The sequence below is a fragment of the Hemiscyllium ocellatum genome, chromosome 13 (assembly GCF_020745735.1).
Source record: "Hemiscyllium ocellatum isolate sHemOce1 chromosome 13, sHemOce1.pat.X.cur, whole genome shotgun sequence".
NCBI classification, from domain to species: domain Eukaryota; kingdom Metazoa; phylum Chordata; class Chondrichthyes; order Orectolobiformes; family Hemiscylliidae; genus Hemiscyllium; species Hemiscyllium ocellatum.
Genome location: NC_083413.1, coordinates 19,814,267 through 19,831,851, shown reverse-complemented (window position 1 = coordinate 19,831,851; position 17,585 = coordinate 19,814,267). Strand labels below are relative to the sequence as shown.

The window sequence follows — 17,585 nt, the reverse complement described above, 5'->3', positions numbered from 1 at the left end:
TACTGTCCACATGTCATTAAACTATGATAAAACAATTGGTCCAGGCAAAAATACAAGCCCTAGGAACTACCAACGCCAGTATGAGGACTAAACCTATGCCGTCAGTGTGACTAAGGTCTTGGTTGAAAACTTTGTAGCAACAGTAAATAAACTACAGGAAACTCAGCAGCTGTTTAGTGTATAGGTCAAATGACAGTGAAATAAATGATCAGATTTTGGAAAGGTGCAGAAGCCACAGGGTCGTAGTCATGGGCGACTTCAACTTCCCAAATATTGATTGGAAGCTATTTAGATCAAGTAGATTGGATGGGGCGGTGTTTGTGCAGTGTGTCCAGGAAGCTTTTCTAACTCAGTATGTAGATTGTCCAACCAGAGGGGAGGCCATATTGGATTTGGCACTCGGTAATGAGCCGGGACAAGTGATGGGCTTGTTAGTGGATGAACATTTTGGTGATGGTGACCACAATTCTGTGACTTTCACCTTGGTCATGGAGAGAGATAGGTGCGCACAACAGGGTAGATTTTACAATTGGGGGAAGGGAAATTACAATGCTGTAAGACAGGATTTGAGGAGCATAAGTTGGGAGCATAGGCTTCAGGGAAGGACGTGGTAGAAATGTGGAACTTTTTCAAGGAGCAGATACGACGCGTTTTTGATACGTATGTACCTATCAGGCAGGAAAGAAATGTTCGTGTGAGGGAGCCTTGGTTGACGAGGGAGGCTGAATGTCTAGTAAAGAGGAAGAAGGAGGCTTACATAAGGTTGAGGAAACAGGGTTCAGACAGAGCAGTGGAGGGATACAGGATAGCCAGAAGGGACCTGAAGAAAGGGATTAGGAGAGCTAAGAGAGGGCATGAAAAATCCTTGGCAGATAGGATCAAGGATAACCCCAAGGCATTTTATGCGTATGTGAGAAACGTGAGAATGACGAGAACGAGGGTAGGTCCGATCAAGGACGGTAGTGGGAGATTGTGTATTGAGTCGGAAGAGATAGGAGAGGTCTTGAACGAGTACTTTTCTTCAGTATTTACGAACGAGAGGGACCGTATTGTTGAAGAGGAGAGTGTGAAACGGACTGGTAAGCTAGAAGAGATACTTGTTAGGAAGGAAGATGTGTTGGACATTTTGAACAACTTGAGGATAGACAAGTCCCCCGGGCCTGACGGGATATATCCTAGGATTATGTGGGAAGCAAGAGAGAAAATTGCAGTACTGTTGGCAATGATCTTTTCGTCTTCACTGTCAACGGTGGTGGTACCAGGGGACTGGAGAGTAGCGAATGTTGTGCCCCTGTTCAAAAAAGGGAATAGGGATAACCCCGGGAATTACAGGCCAGTTAGTCTTACTTCTGTGGTAGGCAAAGTAATGGAAAGGGTACTGAGGGATAGGATTTATGAGTATCTGGAAAGACACTGCTTGATTAGGGACAGCCAGCACGGATTTGTGAAGGGTAGGTCTTGCCTTACAAGTCTTATTGAATTCTTTGAGGAGGTGACCAAGCATGTGGATGAGGGTAGAGCAGTGGATGTAGTGTACGTGGATTTTAGTAAGGCATTTGATAAGGTTCCCCATGGTAGGCTTATGCGGAAAGTCAGGAGGCATGGGATAGAGGGAAACTTGGCCAATTGGATTGAAAACTGGCTAACCGGTCGAAGTCAGAGTGGTGGTAGATGGTAAATATTCAGCCTGGAGCCCAGTTACAAGTGGAGTTCCGCAGGGATCAGTTCTGGGTCCTCTGCTGTTTGTAATTTTTATTAATGACTTGGATGAGGGAGTCGAAGGGTGGGTCAGTAAATTTGCAGATGATACGAAGATTGGTGGAGTTGTGGACAGTGAGGAGGGCTGTTGTCGGCTGCAAAGGGACTTAGATATGATGCAGAGCTGGGCTGAGGAGTGGCAGATGGAGTTCAACCCTGCCAAGTGTGAGGTTGTCCATTTTGGAAGAACAAATAAGAATGCGGAATACAGGGTTAACGGTAGAGTTCTTAGTCAGGTGGAGGAACAGAGGGATCTTGGGGTCTATGTACATAGATCTTTGAAAGTTGCCACTCAGGTGGATAGAGCTTTTAAGAAGGCCTATGGTGTATTAGCGTTCATTAGCAGAGGGATTGAATTCAAGAGTCGTGAAGTGATGTTGCAGCTGTACAGGATTCTGGTTAGGCCACATTTGGAGTACTGTGTGCTTTTCTGGTCGCCTCACTTTAGGAAAGATGTGGAAGCTTTGGAGAGGGTGCAGAGAAGATTTACCAGGATGTTGCCTGGAATGGAGAATAGATCGTACGAGGACAGGTTGAGAGTTCTCGGCCTTTTCTCGTTGGAACGGCGAAGGATGAGGGGTGACTTGATAGAGGTTTATAAGATGATCAGAGGAATAGATAGACAGTCAGAAACTTTTTCCCCGGGTACAACAGAGTGTTACAAGGGGACATAAATTTAAGGTGAAGGGTGGAAGGTATAGGGGAGGTGTCAGTGGTGGGTTCTTTACCCAGAGAGTGGTGGGGGCATGGAATGCGCTGCCCGTGGCAGTGGTAGAATCAGAATCATTGACGACCTTTAAGCGGCAATTGGATAGGTACATGGATGGGTGCTTAATCTAGGATAGATGTTCGGCACAACATCGTGGGCCGAAGGGCCTGTTCTGTGCTGTATTGTTCTATGTTCTATTTTAAGTAATTTAGGGTGGTAAATGTCACATGTGGAATTGCCACTGGCAGCATTCTAGCAACCCATAAGCAGAGTAAGTTCTATCAAATTTAAAAATAAGTATTGTCTTGAAGTGAGGGGTGACTCAAGATTTATGGGTGTGATTTTCCCCTCATTGGAGGTGGAGAATCCGAGAGAGTTGGTGGAAGAGGAAAGAATTGAGCAAGTTGACCTTGGAGAGAAATTCGCTTCCACCTCTGCAATAAAATTCTGGGTGAAAAGCCCATGCCAACTTTCTCAACCCACTGGTAAACAAGGTGATTGAAATAACTCCATAAAGGCCGGTATCCTGTCACCAAGTCACTCTTTGCTCACCCATGCTTAGTTTATGACACTGACCCAGCTAGCTCAGAGCCAGCTCCTAGTGTGAGCAGAACTCCTGACACTCCTGTTTGTGTCTGTCAAACAGGACTCGCTGAATGGACAAAGTTAATAACTGCATTCAGGGAACTTTATATTTTATGAGATCCACCTGGCTGATCTCATTCCAGTCACTATATCCTTCCCCCTTAAAGTCCGAAGATGTAGGTTCGTTGTTTCTTGTAGCTTCTCCTGAGGCATTTTCACACTAGGTCTGGTTCTTTTCACTCTGCCTCAAATACTGGCAGCGTGTACTGGACCATAGCCTACCATTTGCACCCAGGTCAAATGAGCTGAAACTCTTCTCAGGCAGTAATAGCGTCAAGGTTGAAATCTCCACCGTGTCCATCTCGTCCTTAGAGATTTCTTTGATGCTTAGTGGAGGGGGAGAACCCATAGGTTCTGAAAGCCTTGCTGGATGTTTTGAGACATGGGTATGTTTGTGAGGCTGCAGCTTTCATGATCCACATCCTTATTCAGGACCATCTCTCCTACCCAAAGTTTATACATGACAAGACCTGACCTCGTGTCAACCTTGCCTCTTACTAATGGCAGGGCCATTCCTGTGGTTTTGACACCAAACTTTGTCCCCTGAAGTAAACTGCCTCTCTCGCTTACAGGAGTCTTGTGTCCAGCATTGGTGTTCCTGATCCTGTTTCACACCCACCTCCAGGTCCAGGAAGATCAGATTTAACGTCGTGCGGAGTCTTCTACTCATTAGCAGCTGTGCTGAAGCTGTCCCTGTCGTTGCATAAAGGATTGTCTTATAATCAAACAGGAACTGGACCAGTTTGATATCAAGCGAAGCTGTTTCTTTTAGCCTGCTTCAAAGTTTGGATTGCATTTTCTGCCAGACTATTGAATGAATGATGGATGGTATGGAGCTGTCCTTGCATGCTGAATGCCATTTGACTTTAGGAAATATATGATAGCCCATTGTCTGAAACCAATACCTCCATGAGTCTGCATATTGCAAAAGATACTTGCATCATTGTCCCCCATGTTTGATGAATGAACTCTGAGCAAGTCCAACCACTTTGAATGGGTGTCCGCAATGATTAAAAGCGTACAGCCTATGAAAAGGCTGGCATAGTCGTCATGTACTGAAAATTGTGTTGCTGGAAAAGCGCAGCAAGTCAGGCAGCATCCAATGAGCAGGAGAATCGACTTTTCGGGAATAAGCCCTTCTTCAAGATTCTCCTGCTCCTTGGATACTGCCTGACCTGCGCTTTTCCAGCAACACATTTTTCAGCTCTGATCTCCAGCATCTGCAGTCCTCACTTTCTCATAGTTGTCATGTAACAGAGTTCAGGGTTTATGTGGCCATTCCCACAAATGTTGGGGAGCTGCTGACAGTTATTCTTGTCCTTGTTGGCACTTTGGGCATTACCCCACCAAAATGGCTATATCTGCATCCAGATCTGGTTACCTCTGATCAACATCTTCATGTTGGGAACGGCTGGATGATCCTGATGGAGTTCACCATCAGATATTAGCTGACCTTTGCTCAGGACAATCACTATTGTTTCTCATAATAATATGCTGTCCTCCATGGTGATCTGGTCTCACCAGGTCCAGAAGAGTTTCAATCCTGATTGTAATGGCCCTTTTGTTTTCCACATCAGCAGCTGTTTTAGTTTTGCCAGGATGGGATCTTTTTGTTTCCACAGTTTGATGTTGTCAGTGGTGACCAGTTTAAAATCAAAATGGACTCTTCTAGTGGCAGCACTGCCAGTGGTGCATCCATCATGCATTTGCATTTGCCACTTGGCCTCCCAGATGGTGTTCCAACTTTTAATTTACACACTCAGAATAAAACCCGGCTGCTGAATTCAACCTGTAGTCAAGGGTGGCATAGCCCTGTCATCTTTAAGTAGCAGTAGTAGTGGTTTGTGGTTCGTGGTTCGTTACTATTACAAATTTAGGTCCATGAAGGTATTGGTGGAACTTCCTCACCAAAGATGACTGCTGAACTTTCCTTCTCTATCTGGGTATATCTTTGTTCAGCATCAGCCAAAGTCTGGGAAGTACACATTATCGGCCATTCTTCTCCATTGGACCACCAGCAAGCCAACACTATCCCAATACCGTATGGGGAGGCATTGCATGTCAGCACCACATCTCAGTAGGGATTGTAGTGTGTCAACACCACAGATAATGATAGCTGCTGCTTCACTTCCCTAAAGGCTACATCTTGGCTACAAGATAATTTCCAAAGCTGACTCTTTTTCATTAGCAGATGAAAGGATGCCAGAATGGAGGCCAGGTTAAGTATGATTTTTCCATCATAATTCACCAACTCAAGGAAAGACCTAAGCTCCAGTACAGACGTGGGAGCTGGCGCACTTTTGATCCTCACTTTCTCTTCTGACTGGTGTAACCCAGTCTTGTATACTCTGTAGCCCAAGTAGGTCACTTGAGGTGCTTGGAATGCATTTTTTCTTCTTTTAGGCGAAATGTTGAAGCATTGTTCAAGCTCTCTAATACTCTTTATTGGTCTTCCCAGTTAATAGCAAGTCCTCTAGATAAATGGCAACCTGGTGTGTGGACCTTGTAAATTGTTCTCCATCATCTGCCTGAAAATTGCACAGGATGATGATATCCTAAAAGGCAGTCTCATTTATTGATATAAACCCTTCCAGGTATTAATTACTTATGGGAATCCTCAATCAATCGCAGTTATAGGTATGCATGGCTTGTATCCAGTTTCATGAAGTTCAGCCCCCTTTAATGTTTTGTGTATAAGTCATTTTGAAAGGGATTCGGTGTTTACCCAGCTGCAAAACGTGGTCTACATATGTTTAAAATTCTCACAAGGATGAACCAGCTCATCAGGCTTCACAATCGACACAATGAGTGCTGCCCATCCAACACACATAATTGGTTTGATTTCTTCACTTTCTAGTCTTCTGATTTATGCCTCTACTTTTGCATGTAAGGCAAATGGTACTGGGTAGGCCTTGCAGAATCATGGAATTGCCTTTTAATCGATATATAAGGTGGCATGGCAGTACCTAGACCTCACTGAAGATCTTTTGGATATTTAATTAGGACTTCATTTGGGCAGCCATTTTCTAGTCAAAAAACGTTGAACCAATTAAGGTGAATCTTTCTCCAGCAATTTCCTTTACATTCTATTTTATTTCATTCCATTCCCTACAGTGTGGAAGCAGGTCTTTCGGCCCAACCAGTCCACACCAATCCTCTGAAGAGTAACCCACCCAGACCCATTTCCTTCTGACTAGTGCACCTAAGACTATGGGCAATTTAGCATGGCCAATTCACTTGACCTGCAGGTCTTTGGACTGTGGGAGGAAACCCACACAGACACTGGGAAAATGTGCAAACTCCACACAGACAGTCAACCGAAGCTGGATTCGAGCCTGGGACCCTGGTGTTGTGAGGCAGCAGTGCTAACGACTGAGCCACCATGCCACCCATAGGTAAGAATGTATACTGTGACAATGACATAAGGATATTGCCAACAGATATGAAGAGATGCTTGTCTCCACATTTAGAGACAATAAAAGAATATTCCACCCTATTTTGATACTATCTTATTGTTGATGAAACCCCCGCCATTAGAGGTCAGCTAGCAATCTAAGGAAAACAGCACTACTTCTTTCAGGATTAATGGAAACCTAATAAGTTAGTTCTACAGATTGAACACTCGAAAGTTAGGTAAAAGTAGTTAGCATTAGGATGCACTAGGACTTGAACTAAAAGTGACGAGAATTGCTACAAGATATATAAACATTATAGAGTGGAAGGTCCCCTATCTATATTTCGGCCTAACTTCTTTTACTGACTTCCATTTTAGAAGCAACTGCAGAGTTGGCTGCATTGGAAAAGTTGAAACGTCGGAATATTGGTCACGTTTCCATTACTCCAAGAGCAGTTGGTAAGTGAAACATTATCATTTTAATAATAGAGCCAAAATACCTTCTTGAAGTGATTCAATTTTTAACTGCAGCACTATGTTTTCTCAAGTGAATTTCTTGCAGGGAAGAAAACTATGGCCATTAATTTTAAAAAGAATTTGAATGTGGTTGTCATGAGCAAGAATTCATGCTGAGCTTATTTCTTGAATCACGAATTCTGGTGGTTTTTCTTTGTAGTAATTTTCTTATTACTGCTTACATCATTTCAAAGGAAAAATTCATTGGTAAGAGATCAGGCTAACAAAGGATGGCATTCCTGAATCATCAATTGGATTTTATAACAATCTGACAACTTCATGCTCACTTTTATTGTGACTAACTTTGTATTCCAGCATGATTTAGGCTTTGTTAGACTGATGTCAACTTCACCAACTGCCATGGTGAAATTTAACTTCCTGTTCCCTGATTGTCAGTCACAACCCTATCATGGCCATATTAAAATTCTCTAGTTTTAAAATTGGAGTGGAACAAAATTTCTTTAAAATGCTGTGGATTAAGCAGACATAAATGATAGAAACAGTTTGTGTTTACTCTTTTTTTCAATCTGCCTCCCAAGATGAAATGTTGTACCTGAAATAGAGCAAATGTTTGTCTGGGGATGACTAACTTTAACTAAATACAAATGGAATAAAATTTTCAGGAGGAAAACTAACGCAAGAGGAAGTTAGAAGAAGACAACAACAGAACTTCAGTAAGGCAGAAATAATACAGGTAAAAATAGTTTACCTATTTTTGCATAAAGTTAAAAATCACACAAGACCAGGTTATAGTCCAATGGGTTTACTTTTGTAAACTACAGTTTCACCAAATTTGCACAGAAGTGACTGAATCAGGCAAATTAATGACATTAAGCTTATATTTATTGTAGTTGTTGCAGGCGGTACAGTTTCACAAGAATGCAATAATGATTATCGGCTCTCCATTAACTCACGTGACAATGAGATGGGACAGCAGAGAACTGCTTCAGGAAATGTTTACTTTGCGTTCTTAAACTATTAGAACATCGGCAACTGAAAGATGGGTGTGGTTCAACTTGCTCCTCTGAGTGATATAATGGCACAAACCATCCAATTCTTAAGCAGATTCAAAATTTGGCAATGATTATAGATTTCTTAGAATAGTATTGTAGACCCAACCATCTTTAGCAGCTTAATCAAATTTCCTTCCAGCATAATGTCAGAAGTATGGATGTTCATATTTCACGGCAGAGTACTTGGAAAACGGTGACAGGAATTGGTTAGAGTCAGCATGGATTTACAAAAGTGAAATTGTGCTTGACAAATCTTTTGGAAACTTTTGAGGATGTAATAAATGGAGTTAAGAAAGGGAGCCAGTAAATATGGATTACTTAGATTTTCAGAAGGCGTTTGAAAAGGTCCCATGTATGCAACCAGCTTTTAAAGCTAAAGCACATGGGATTGGGGGCCCTGTATTGACATGGATAGATAACTGATCGACAGAGATAAACAAAGAATAGGAATAAACCAGTCTTTTTCCACGTGACTTGCAATGACCAGTGCAGGGTTCTGCAGGGACCAGTGCTAAAGTCCCAGTTGTTCACAGTATATATTAATGATTTACATGAGGGAACTAATATAATATCTCCAAGTTTGTAAACAGCACAAAGTTGGATGGGAGGGTGAACTGTGAACAGGATGGAGAAATGTTTCAGTCCAATTTGGACAAATTGAGATAGTGGACAAATACCTGGCTGATGAGCAGTAATGTTAGATTATCCACTTTGGGAGCAAAAATAGGAAGGCAGATTATGACCTGAATGGTGATAGATTGGGAAAGGGAGAGGTGCAATGAGCTTGTGTGTCCTTCCTAGTTACTGAAAGTAAGCATACAGGTTCAGCAGGTGGTGAAGAAGGCAAATGGTGTTTTGGGCTTCACAGCAAAATGATTCAAGTCTTGCTGCAACAGAACAGATCCTTAGTGAGACTACATCTGGAGGTTGTATGAAGTTTTGACCTCCTTAACAGAGGATGTAGATTCTGTTTATAGAGGGAGTGCAGCAAAACTTTATCAGTTTTATTACTGAGATGGCAGAACTGACATATGAGGAGACACTGGATCAGCAAGGACTATATGCATTGGAGTTGAGAGGAATGAGGTGATTTCATGGAAACAAATGAAATTCTAACAGGACCAGACATGGTAAATTCAGGATGGATAATACTGATGATCATAGTGTTCGGAACCAGGGATTATAATGATTTACAACTGAGATAAGAAAATATTTCTGGAATTCTGTCACAGATCATGCTTGAGGCCAAAACACTGAATGTTTTCAAGAATGTGTTAGATATAATCCTTGGGGCAAGAGGGAGCGAAGTGTAATGGGGAGAAGTGGGAACATGGTATTGAGTTGGATAATTAGCCATGGTTGGACTGAATGGTTCAGAGGGCTGAAAGATCTACTCCTGCTCCAATTTTCTTTGTGCAACCTGTCTTGACTAACCATAAAAACAAGGTTGTGAAAGGAAGAAGCAGGCCTTTTTTTTCTGAATTAGTAGCAATTTTCCTTGGGATTTACTTCAGGATTAAAATGTCATTTTGCAGTTGTACAGGATGTTGGTGAGGCCTTTTTTGGACTAGTGTGTACAGTTCTGATTGCCCGACTGTTCGAAGGATATTATTCAATTTGACAGAGTACAGAAAAGATTTACAAACATGTGATTGGGACTGGACGGTTTGAGTTATAAAGAGGCTAGACAAGCTGGAACCTTTCTCACTGGAGTGGAGGAGATCAAAGAATGACCTTCCAGAAATTTCTAAAATCATTAAGTGTATAGATAAGGTGAACAGCAGAGGCCTTTTCCCTACAAGAGTCCTGAGGGCAACTTCTTCACAGAAGGTGGGTCATATGTAGAATGAACTGCCAAAGGAAGTGGTAGATACAGGTACAGTTACAACATTCAAAAGACATTTGGACAGCTTCACAAATAGGAAAAGTTTAGAGAGATATGGGCCAAGCACAGGCAAAAGGAACTATTTCAGTTTTGGAAACTTGGTTGGCGTGGACTCGTCAAACTAAAGGGTCTGTTTCCATGCTGTGTGACCTCTATGACTTTATCTTGGCAAGGCAAGAACCATAAGAGGTTGGTACCCATTGCTGCTTTGCAACATCTGCCTGAGCTGAATGATACAAGATCACTTGTTATTTCTGGTTTTGACAGAAGTTGCCTCAAGTGTATTGTTGGACAGTGGAAAACCCCTAATGCACAGATTGACAAACTCTTAAGATTTAGTTCTGTACAGTTCTATGTTTTACCCTTTGAATTATAATGTATATCCTGTTGAAAGTTACGACCATTTCTCCTTTTATGGAGGTGTAATTCGGAATAAAAGCAACTTGATCACAATTCCAGTTGAGTTGGTGAATGTTAGGTAAACATTTACTATTTTCCAGTAAAAATCATGCATCAGTGAAACAATTTGTCACTGACACAAAAATATAGTTATTCTATTACTCAAATGGATACTGAAACTGCTGTGGAAAATTTCACAGCAAATTTGGAGAATAAAATTCAACAAAAGTTAATTTGCCTGTCCCAGTTTGGCTTAACTGTAAATCTAAATCCCCTCTTCAGTATAAATTTTACATTTTGAATCAGGCTTCTTTGTGAGATCACAGCTACTTCAGCTTTTTTTGAAGGAAAGTCACTAACATCAATTAATATGCATAATTTGACACTGAGCCCAAGTGATATAATTTCAGACTACTTGTCCAATGTTAAATATTGAACGAGGAGAAATTTTGTGTGAAGATCAAAGTTACTATATTTGCTCCAAGCTACAAACTGTATTTCTCAACCGTCAGTTATAGGAGAAGATTTAGGATATTTGGCCAATCAACATCCAAGGAGCAGGAGAATCGACGTTTCGGGCATGAGCCCTTCTTCAGGAATGAGGAAAGTGTGCCAAGCAGGCTAAGGTAAAAGGTAGGGAGGAGGGACTTGGGGAGGAGTGTTGGAAATGCGATAGGTGGAAGGAGGTTAAGGTGAGGGTGATAAGCTGGTGTGGGGGTGGGGGCGGCAAGGTCAGGAAGAAGATTGCAGGTTAGGAAGCTGGTGCTGAGTTCGAGGGTTGGGACTGAGACAAGGTGGGGGGAGGGGAAATGAGGAAACTGGAGAAATCTGAGTTCATCCCTTGTGGTTGGAGGGTTCCTAGGCGGAAGATGAGGTGCTCTTTCTCCAGCCGTCATGTTGCTATGGTCTGGCAAAGGAGGAGTCCAAGGACCTGCATGTCCTTGGTGGACTGGGAGGAGGAGTTGAAGTGTTGAGCCACGGGGTGGTTGAGTTGGTTGGTCCGGGTGTCCCAGAGGTGTTTTCTGAAACGTTCCGCAAGTAGGTGGCCTGTCTCCCCAATGTAGTGGAGGCCACATTGGATTCAGTGGATGCCGTAAATGATGTGTGTGGAGGTGCAGGTGAATTTGTGGCAGATATGGAAGGATCCCTTCCATATGGGAGTCGGTTGGTTTATAGTAAATGTCCGTGTTGATTTGGTCGCCCGAGATAGAAATGGAGAGGTCTAGGAAGGGGAGGGAGGAGTCTGAGATGGTCCAGGTAAATTTGGACCGACTCCCACAGCTACCTAGACTACACCTCCTCCCACCCTGCCCACTGTAAAAACACCATCCCATATTCCCAATTCCTTCATCTCTGCCGCATCTGCTCCCAGGAGGACCAGTTCCAATACCGAACAACCCAGATGGCCTCCTTCAAAGACTGCAATCTCCCCCCAGACGTGATCCACGATGCTCTCCACCGCATCTCCTCCACTTCCCACTCCTCTGCCCTTGAGCCCCGCCCCTCCAATCGCCACCAGGAAGAACCCCACTGGTCCTCACTTACCACCCCACCAACCTCCATATACATCATATCATCAGTCGTCATTTCCGCCACCTCCAAATGGTCCCCACCACCAGGGATATATTTCCCTCCCCTCCCCTATCAGCGTTCCGAAAGGACCACTCCCTCCGTGACTCCCTCTTCAGGTCCACACCCCCACCAACCCAGCCTGAAAAATACCTCTTTATCCCCGTTCTCTGCTTTCTGTGAGTCAGCTAATCCTCTATCTGTGCCCGTACCTTGTCGCTAAGACCATGGGTCTTTATTTAGCAACCTCCTGTGTGGCACCTTGTCAAACACCTTCTGGAAACCCAAATAGATAATGCCCGTGGGCTCTGCTTTGTCTAACTTACTCATTACCTCCTCAAATAATTCTACAGATTTGTCAGGCATTACGTCACTTGACAAAGCCTTGTTGACTCGGTCCTATTTTACCTTGCACTTCAGAGTTTTCTGTAATCTCATCCGTAGTAACAAACTCTTAAAATCTTGCAAATGACCAAGATCAGGCAAACCAACCCATAGTTTCCCAAATTCTGCTTCTCTTCCTTCTTAATCAGTGGTGTTACATAGCTAGTTTCCAGTCATCTAGGACTCTTCCTGACTCCTGTGATTCTTGAAAGATCACTACCACTGCCTCTACAATCTCCTCAGCTATCTCCTTCAGAACCCTGAGGTACAGTCTGTCTGGTCCAGGTGATTTATCATTCTGTTAGCTTCCCCAGCACTTTCTCCTTAATAAAACAAAGAACTACTGATGCTGCAGAAACTCCACAGGTCTAAATGCAATGGTGGAAAGAAAGCAGTTAGTGTTTCAAATCCAGTGATTCTTCTTACTGATGGCCTCTGCACTCACCTCTTCTTCTGGACTGTCTGAAGTTCTAGTGTGCTTCTACCAAGAAAACTGCCATTTCTTTCTTCCCCATTTCTACTTGTCAAGCCTCATTTTCCAGCCGTCCAATGTCCACTCTTGCCTCTCTCTTAACCTTTTTTATATATCTAAAAAAGCTCCAAGTATAGACTTCATCCCTTCTCTGCAAGAGGCTGTGACGATGTTGGTCCTTTTAAAAAGATTAATTTGTCCTTGGTTTTGTTTAAAGAGGTTGTAAAGGCAGGAGGTACTGAAATGTCTGGGAAGGAACCTAGTTTCACAATGGCAGGGGAGTGGTCAGTTCTACCAGTTCAGAATGTTTCTAGTTCCTTTTAGTTGTAACCATGAGAAGCTGCTGCAGTGGAGAAGGTTCCTGACTGGCTTTATCTCCTGAAGTCTGTTGGGAAGTTGTTTCCTCCTGCCTGTAAGAACCTGTGTTTGAATTTACCTTTTGCTAAGGGTGTGTTTATAGGATGTTGTTGGAATTGGAACAGCTGCTCAGTTAAGTTTCTATAATGGAGTTGTCAAATATCCAACATTTGCCTTACATTCCTGATGAAGAGCTTATGCTCGAAACATTGACTCTCCTGCTCCTCGGATGCTGTCTGACTGGCTGTGCTTTTACAGCACCACATTTTTTGACTCTGATCTCCAGCATCTGCAGTCCTCACTTTCCCCTGAGTTTTCAAATAGTCAAGTTATTCTAAATCCTGTTTTCTTTTGTTCTTGTTTCAACAGTGGTGTTTAAATAAGTTTCTGTTTTGCTTACAGATGAGTGGTTTGATCAGCTACATCATACCTGGAATATCCACTTCCCATCTGCCTTTCAAATAAGAAAGAGTTAGGGTTTAGGTTGTTTTCTTGGAACATTTTGAGGGGATCTGGCCTGACACATAATGATCAGGGAGAAAGTAGGCCGATCGGGGGTAGTGTCGGGAACTTGTGCATGGAGTCCTAGGGGAAATCCTAAATGAGTTTTTTGCTTCTGTTTTCACCAAGGAAAGGGACCTTGTTGTGAATGAGAACTTTGAGGAGCAGAGATACAGGCTTGGCCAGATCAAGATTGATAGTTGATGTGATGGAAATTTTGGCAAACATTAAGGTTTGATAAGTCCCCAGGGCCAGACCAGATTTATCCTAGGCTGTTCCGGAAAGCGAGAAAGGAGGTTGCTAAAGCACTGGCGAAGATCTGGGCAGCACGGTGGCACAGTGGTTAGCACTGCTACCTCACGGTGCCAGAGATCCGGGTTCAGTTCCCACCTCGGGCAACTGTCTGTGTGGAGTTTGCACATTCTCCCCGTGTATGCGTGGATTTCCTCCCACAGTCCAAAAGATGTGCAGGTTAGGTGAATTGGCCATGCTAAATTGCCCGTAGTGTTAGGTGAAGGGGTAAATGTAGGGGAATGGGTCTGGTGGGTTGCTCTTCGGAGAGTCGGTGTGGACTTGTTGGGCCGAAGGGCCTGTTTCCACACTAAGTAATCTAATCTAATCTTTGCCTCCTCACTCTCCACAGGAGTCTTACCGGAGGATTGAAAGGAGGTGAATGTTGTTCCTCTTTTCAAGAAGGGAAATCCCCGGCAATTACAGACCAGTCAGTATTATGCCTGTGGTCAGCAAAGTTTTGGAAATAATTCTGAGGGATAGGATTTATGACTATTTGGCAAAGCATAGTGTGATTAAAGGCAGTCAGCATGGCTTTGTGAGGGGCAGGTCATGCCTCTCAAATCTTATTGAGTTCTTTTGAGGAGGTGACAAAACAGATCGTCGAAGGTCGAGCAGTGGATGTGGTATATATGGACTTCAGCAAGGCATTTGATAAGGTGCCCCATGGTAGGTTAATTCATAAAGTCAGGAAGTATGGGATACAGGGAGATTTAGCTATATGGATTCAGAATTGGTTGGCTGACAGAAGGCAGAGAGTGGCTGTAGATGGAAAGTATTCTGCCTGGAGGTCAGTGTTGAGTGGGGTCCCTCAGGACTCTGTTCTTGGGCCTCTGCTCTTTGTAGTTTTTATAAATGACTTGGATGAGGAGGTTGAGGGGTGGGTTAGTAAATTTGCAGATGACACAAAGCGCGACATAGACAGGATGCAGAGCTGGGCTGAGAAATGGCAGATGGAGTTCAACCTGGATAAATGCAAAAGATGCATTTTGGAAGGTTGAACTCGAATGCTGAATATAGGATTAAAGACAGGAATCTTGGCAGTGTGGAGGAACAGATGGACCTTGCAAGTACATAGATCCCTCAAATTTGCCACCCAAGTGTATAGGGTTGTTAAGAAAGCATATGGTGTTTTGGCTTTCATTTAACAGGAGGATCAAGTTTAAGTGTGGCGAGGTTTTGCTACAGCTCTACAAGTCCCTGGTGAGACCACACTTGGAATATTGTGTCCAGTTCTGGTCGCCCTACCATAAGAAAGATAGAGCCTTTGGCGAGGGTACAAAGAAGGTTTACCAGGATGCTGCCTGGACTGGAGGGCTTGCCTTATGCAGAGAGGTTTACTAAGCTCAGACTTTTCTCTCTGGAAAGGAGGAGGAAGAGAGGAGACCTGATCGAGGTGTACAAAATTATGGGAGGAATAGGTAGAGTCAATAGCCAGGGCAGGATTGACTGGTGCGAGGATTCACAGTTTTATGATATTAGGAGAAAGGTACAGAGAGGATGTCAGAGGAAGATTCTTTACGTGGAGAGTTGTGAATTCATGGAATGTGTTACCAGCGGTGGTGGTGGAAGCAGAGTCATTAGGGACATTTAAGCGACTGCTGGGCATGCACATGGATAGCAGTGAGTTGAGGGGTGCGTAGGTTAAGTTATTTTATTTTACAAAGGGCCTGTTCTGTGCTGTACTTTTCTGTTATGTTCTATGTTCTATAACAAGGCTGAACCAGACTGCTCACAACCTTGGTATCATATGTAATTCTGAGGTGAACTTCCAATGACATGTCTGTGAAGACATATGTTTCTATTTCCATAACTTCTGACAATGAAATTCTCTTCCACACTTTTATTACCTTCTATGTATTCGCATGCCCTCCTGTCTCCCTTCTCAGATTATATTCTCCATCAACTTGATGTCATCCAAAACATTCATCCTTGTTCTTAGCAAGATATACTTGCTCCAGATTAAGTAACACCTTCATTTTAAAATTCTCATCCTTCTTTTCAATCCCAACTATGGCTTTACTCTTACTTACCTCTATAATCTTATCTAATCCCAAAGTACCTGCCCAATTTTAATTCTCTTGAGTATCCCTGATTTTAATTGTTCTACTATTGATGGTTGTGTTTTGAACTACCTAATATCTAATCTTAGGGGAATTCCCTCCACAAACCTCTGTCTTTTTGTTAATCTTTTTTCTTTAAATGCTATCTCTTTGGCCAGGGTTTTCCATATGTGCCTCAGCATAAAACTTTGCATTATAATGCACTTGTGAACCATCTTTTGATGTTTCATTATGTTAAATGATCAATTTAAGTACAGATGTTTTTCTTGTGTGCAAGGCTTCACTTCAAAGTAATATTTGTAAGAAACAATTTTGTCATGCCTGCAATTCTGTAATTTTACACAGGTTGTGTTTCCACTGATGCTGCCAGACCTGTTGAGTTTCTCCAGCATATCTTGGGCTTTTGTTAGCCAGTGCAAAACTCTTCCTTTTGGTTTTCAATATACCCAGAAAATTGGGAAAATCTGTAATTACTGCAGACTTGCTTGTTAAAGTTAATAGTCACTTGTTTCTTACTGTTTAAACTAGTTTATTCCTTAACCATAGCCTGATATTTTATTTCCTTCTGCTTATTCAAAATTGAAGGAACTGGTACAGTGCATGTGATATATCCAGTAAACTAGATTGCAGAATAGTTCTCTTAGTTATCTAAATGAAGACAAACATTGAATCCTAAGGGGTGAATACTTACAAAAGATATCTAATGGTATATGAAAACACAGGAAAATTTCTAGCTTAATACCCCCAAACTGTAACCAACTACAATACAATAGTACCAGGGAGTCAACTATCTGTCAAGCTTTTTGTTCATTTCTTTGTCTCATAGATTTTAACTTAATATGATAACACATTAATATTTACTCATTGGAGTTCCCATGCCTGAAATTCTCTTGTTTTCACCAGGCTGAAATAAGTGGACAACAAAGTCCAAAGAAAAAAACCTGAACCGAATCAATGGATCTTACACTGCATGGTGCCTCCTTGATGCTGGAATGTATGAACAGAATCTCAAAACCAATCAACATAAGGGCATAACCATTAATGTGACAGGGTAGTGTTCCTTTATCCAACTGAGTTTGAAGAGTCCCTTTATCTTCTTGTAAGAGGAACAATAAGAACTTGAATTTGTATCCCCCCTTTGTCATTTTCTTACCACTGGCTTGAAGAAAAAGTTGCTGAAGCTGTTTCCATTGGTTTTTGCATTGCTGCCTGAAGGAGCAGCACTTCCTTTGTTTTCCATCTAAAGCAATGTATCCTGTTTTGCTCAGTAGTTTGTGTCATCAGTTTAAACCTGCTTGAGGAAAATGTGCTTTTAACCTTGAATCGTGTTGTGACCAACATTCTAAAACATTATTTTTTTTAATGTGAGTCTTAAAACAAAACCTTTTTTTTCATGTTCCTACTTCCCAGGAAGTTGATTGAGCACTGTATCTTGGCAATAGACTCAGCAAAATATTTTGTGTACATGTGCAAAATAATTTCATGACTATAAAATTTATGCTTCACACAAACTCACCACTCAAGACTAACCAACAGCAAAGTAAACTGATCAGGCAAAATGTTGTTGCACTGCAATCTTTTTTTCATTATAAATGGGAATATTATTTCTTTCAGGTTTTTTTTGCCCTT

The 17,585-nt window shown here is 42.3% G+C and overlaps 1 protein-coding gene across 3 annotated transcripts in view; it reads left to right on the top strand.

Annotated features, from left to right (window-relative positions):
• zgc:194621 (uncharacterized protein LOC795037 homolog) overlaps positions 1-17,286 on the top strand; it is a 36,069-nt gene extending 18,783 nt beyond the window's left edge. For 2 of the 3 annotated variants that reach the window (XR_009645317.1, XM_060834044.1), the window contains exons 3-5: positions 6,885-6,965; positions 7,646-7,716; positions 16,860-17,286. Coding sequence is in view for 2 of the 3 variants with exons in the window: in XM_060834044.1 (XP_060690027.1) it covers positions 6,885-6,965; positions 7,646-7,716; positions 16,860-16,901 (194 nt within the window). In the remaining variant the exon portion in view is untranslated. The remainder of the gene's footprint in view (positions 1-6,884; positions 6,966-7,645; positions 7,717-16,859) is intronic. The other variant, XM_060834045.1, reaches the window with a different exon arrangement.
• Positions 17,287-17,585: the final 299 nt, after the last annotated feature.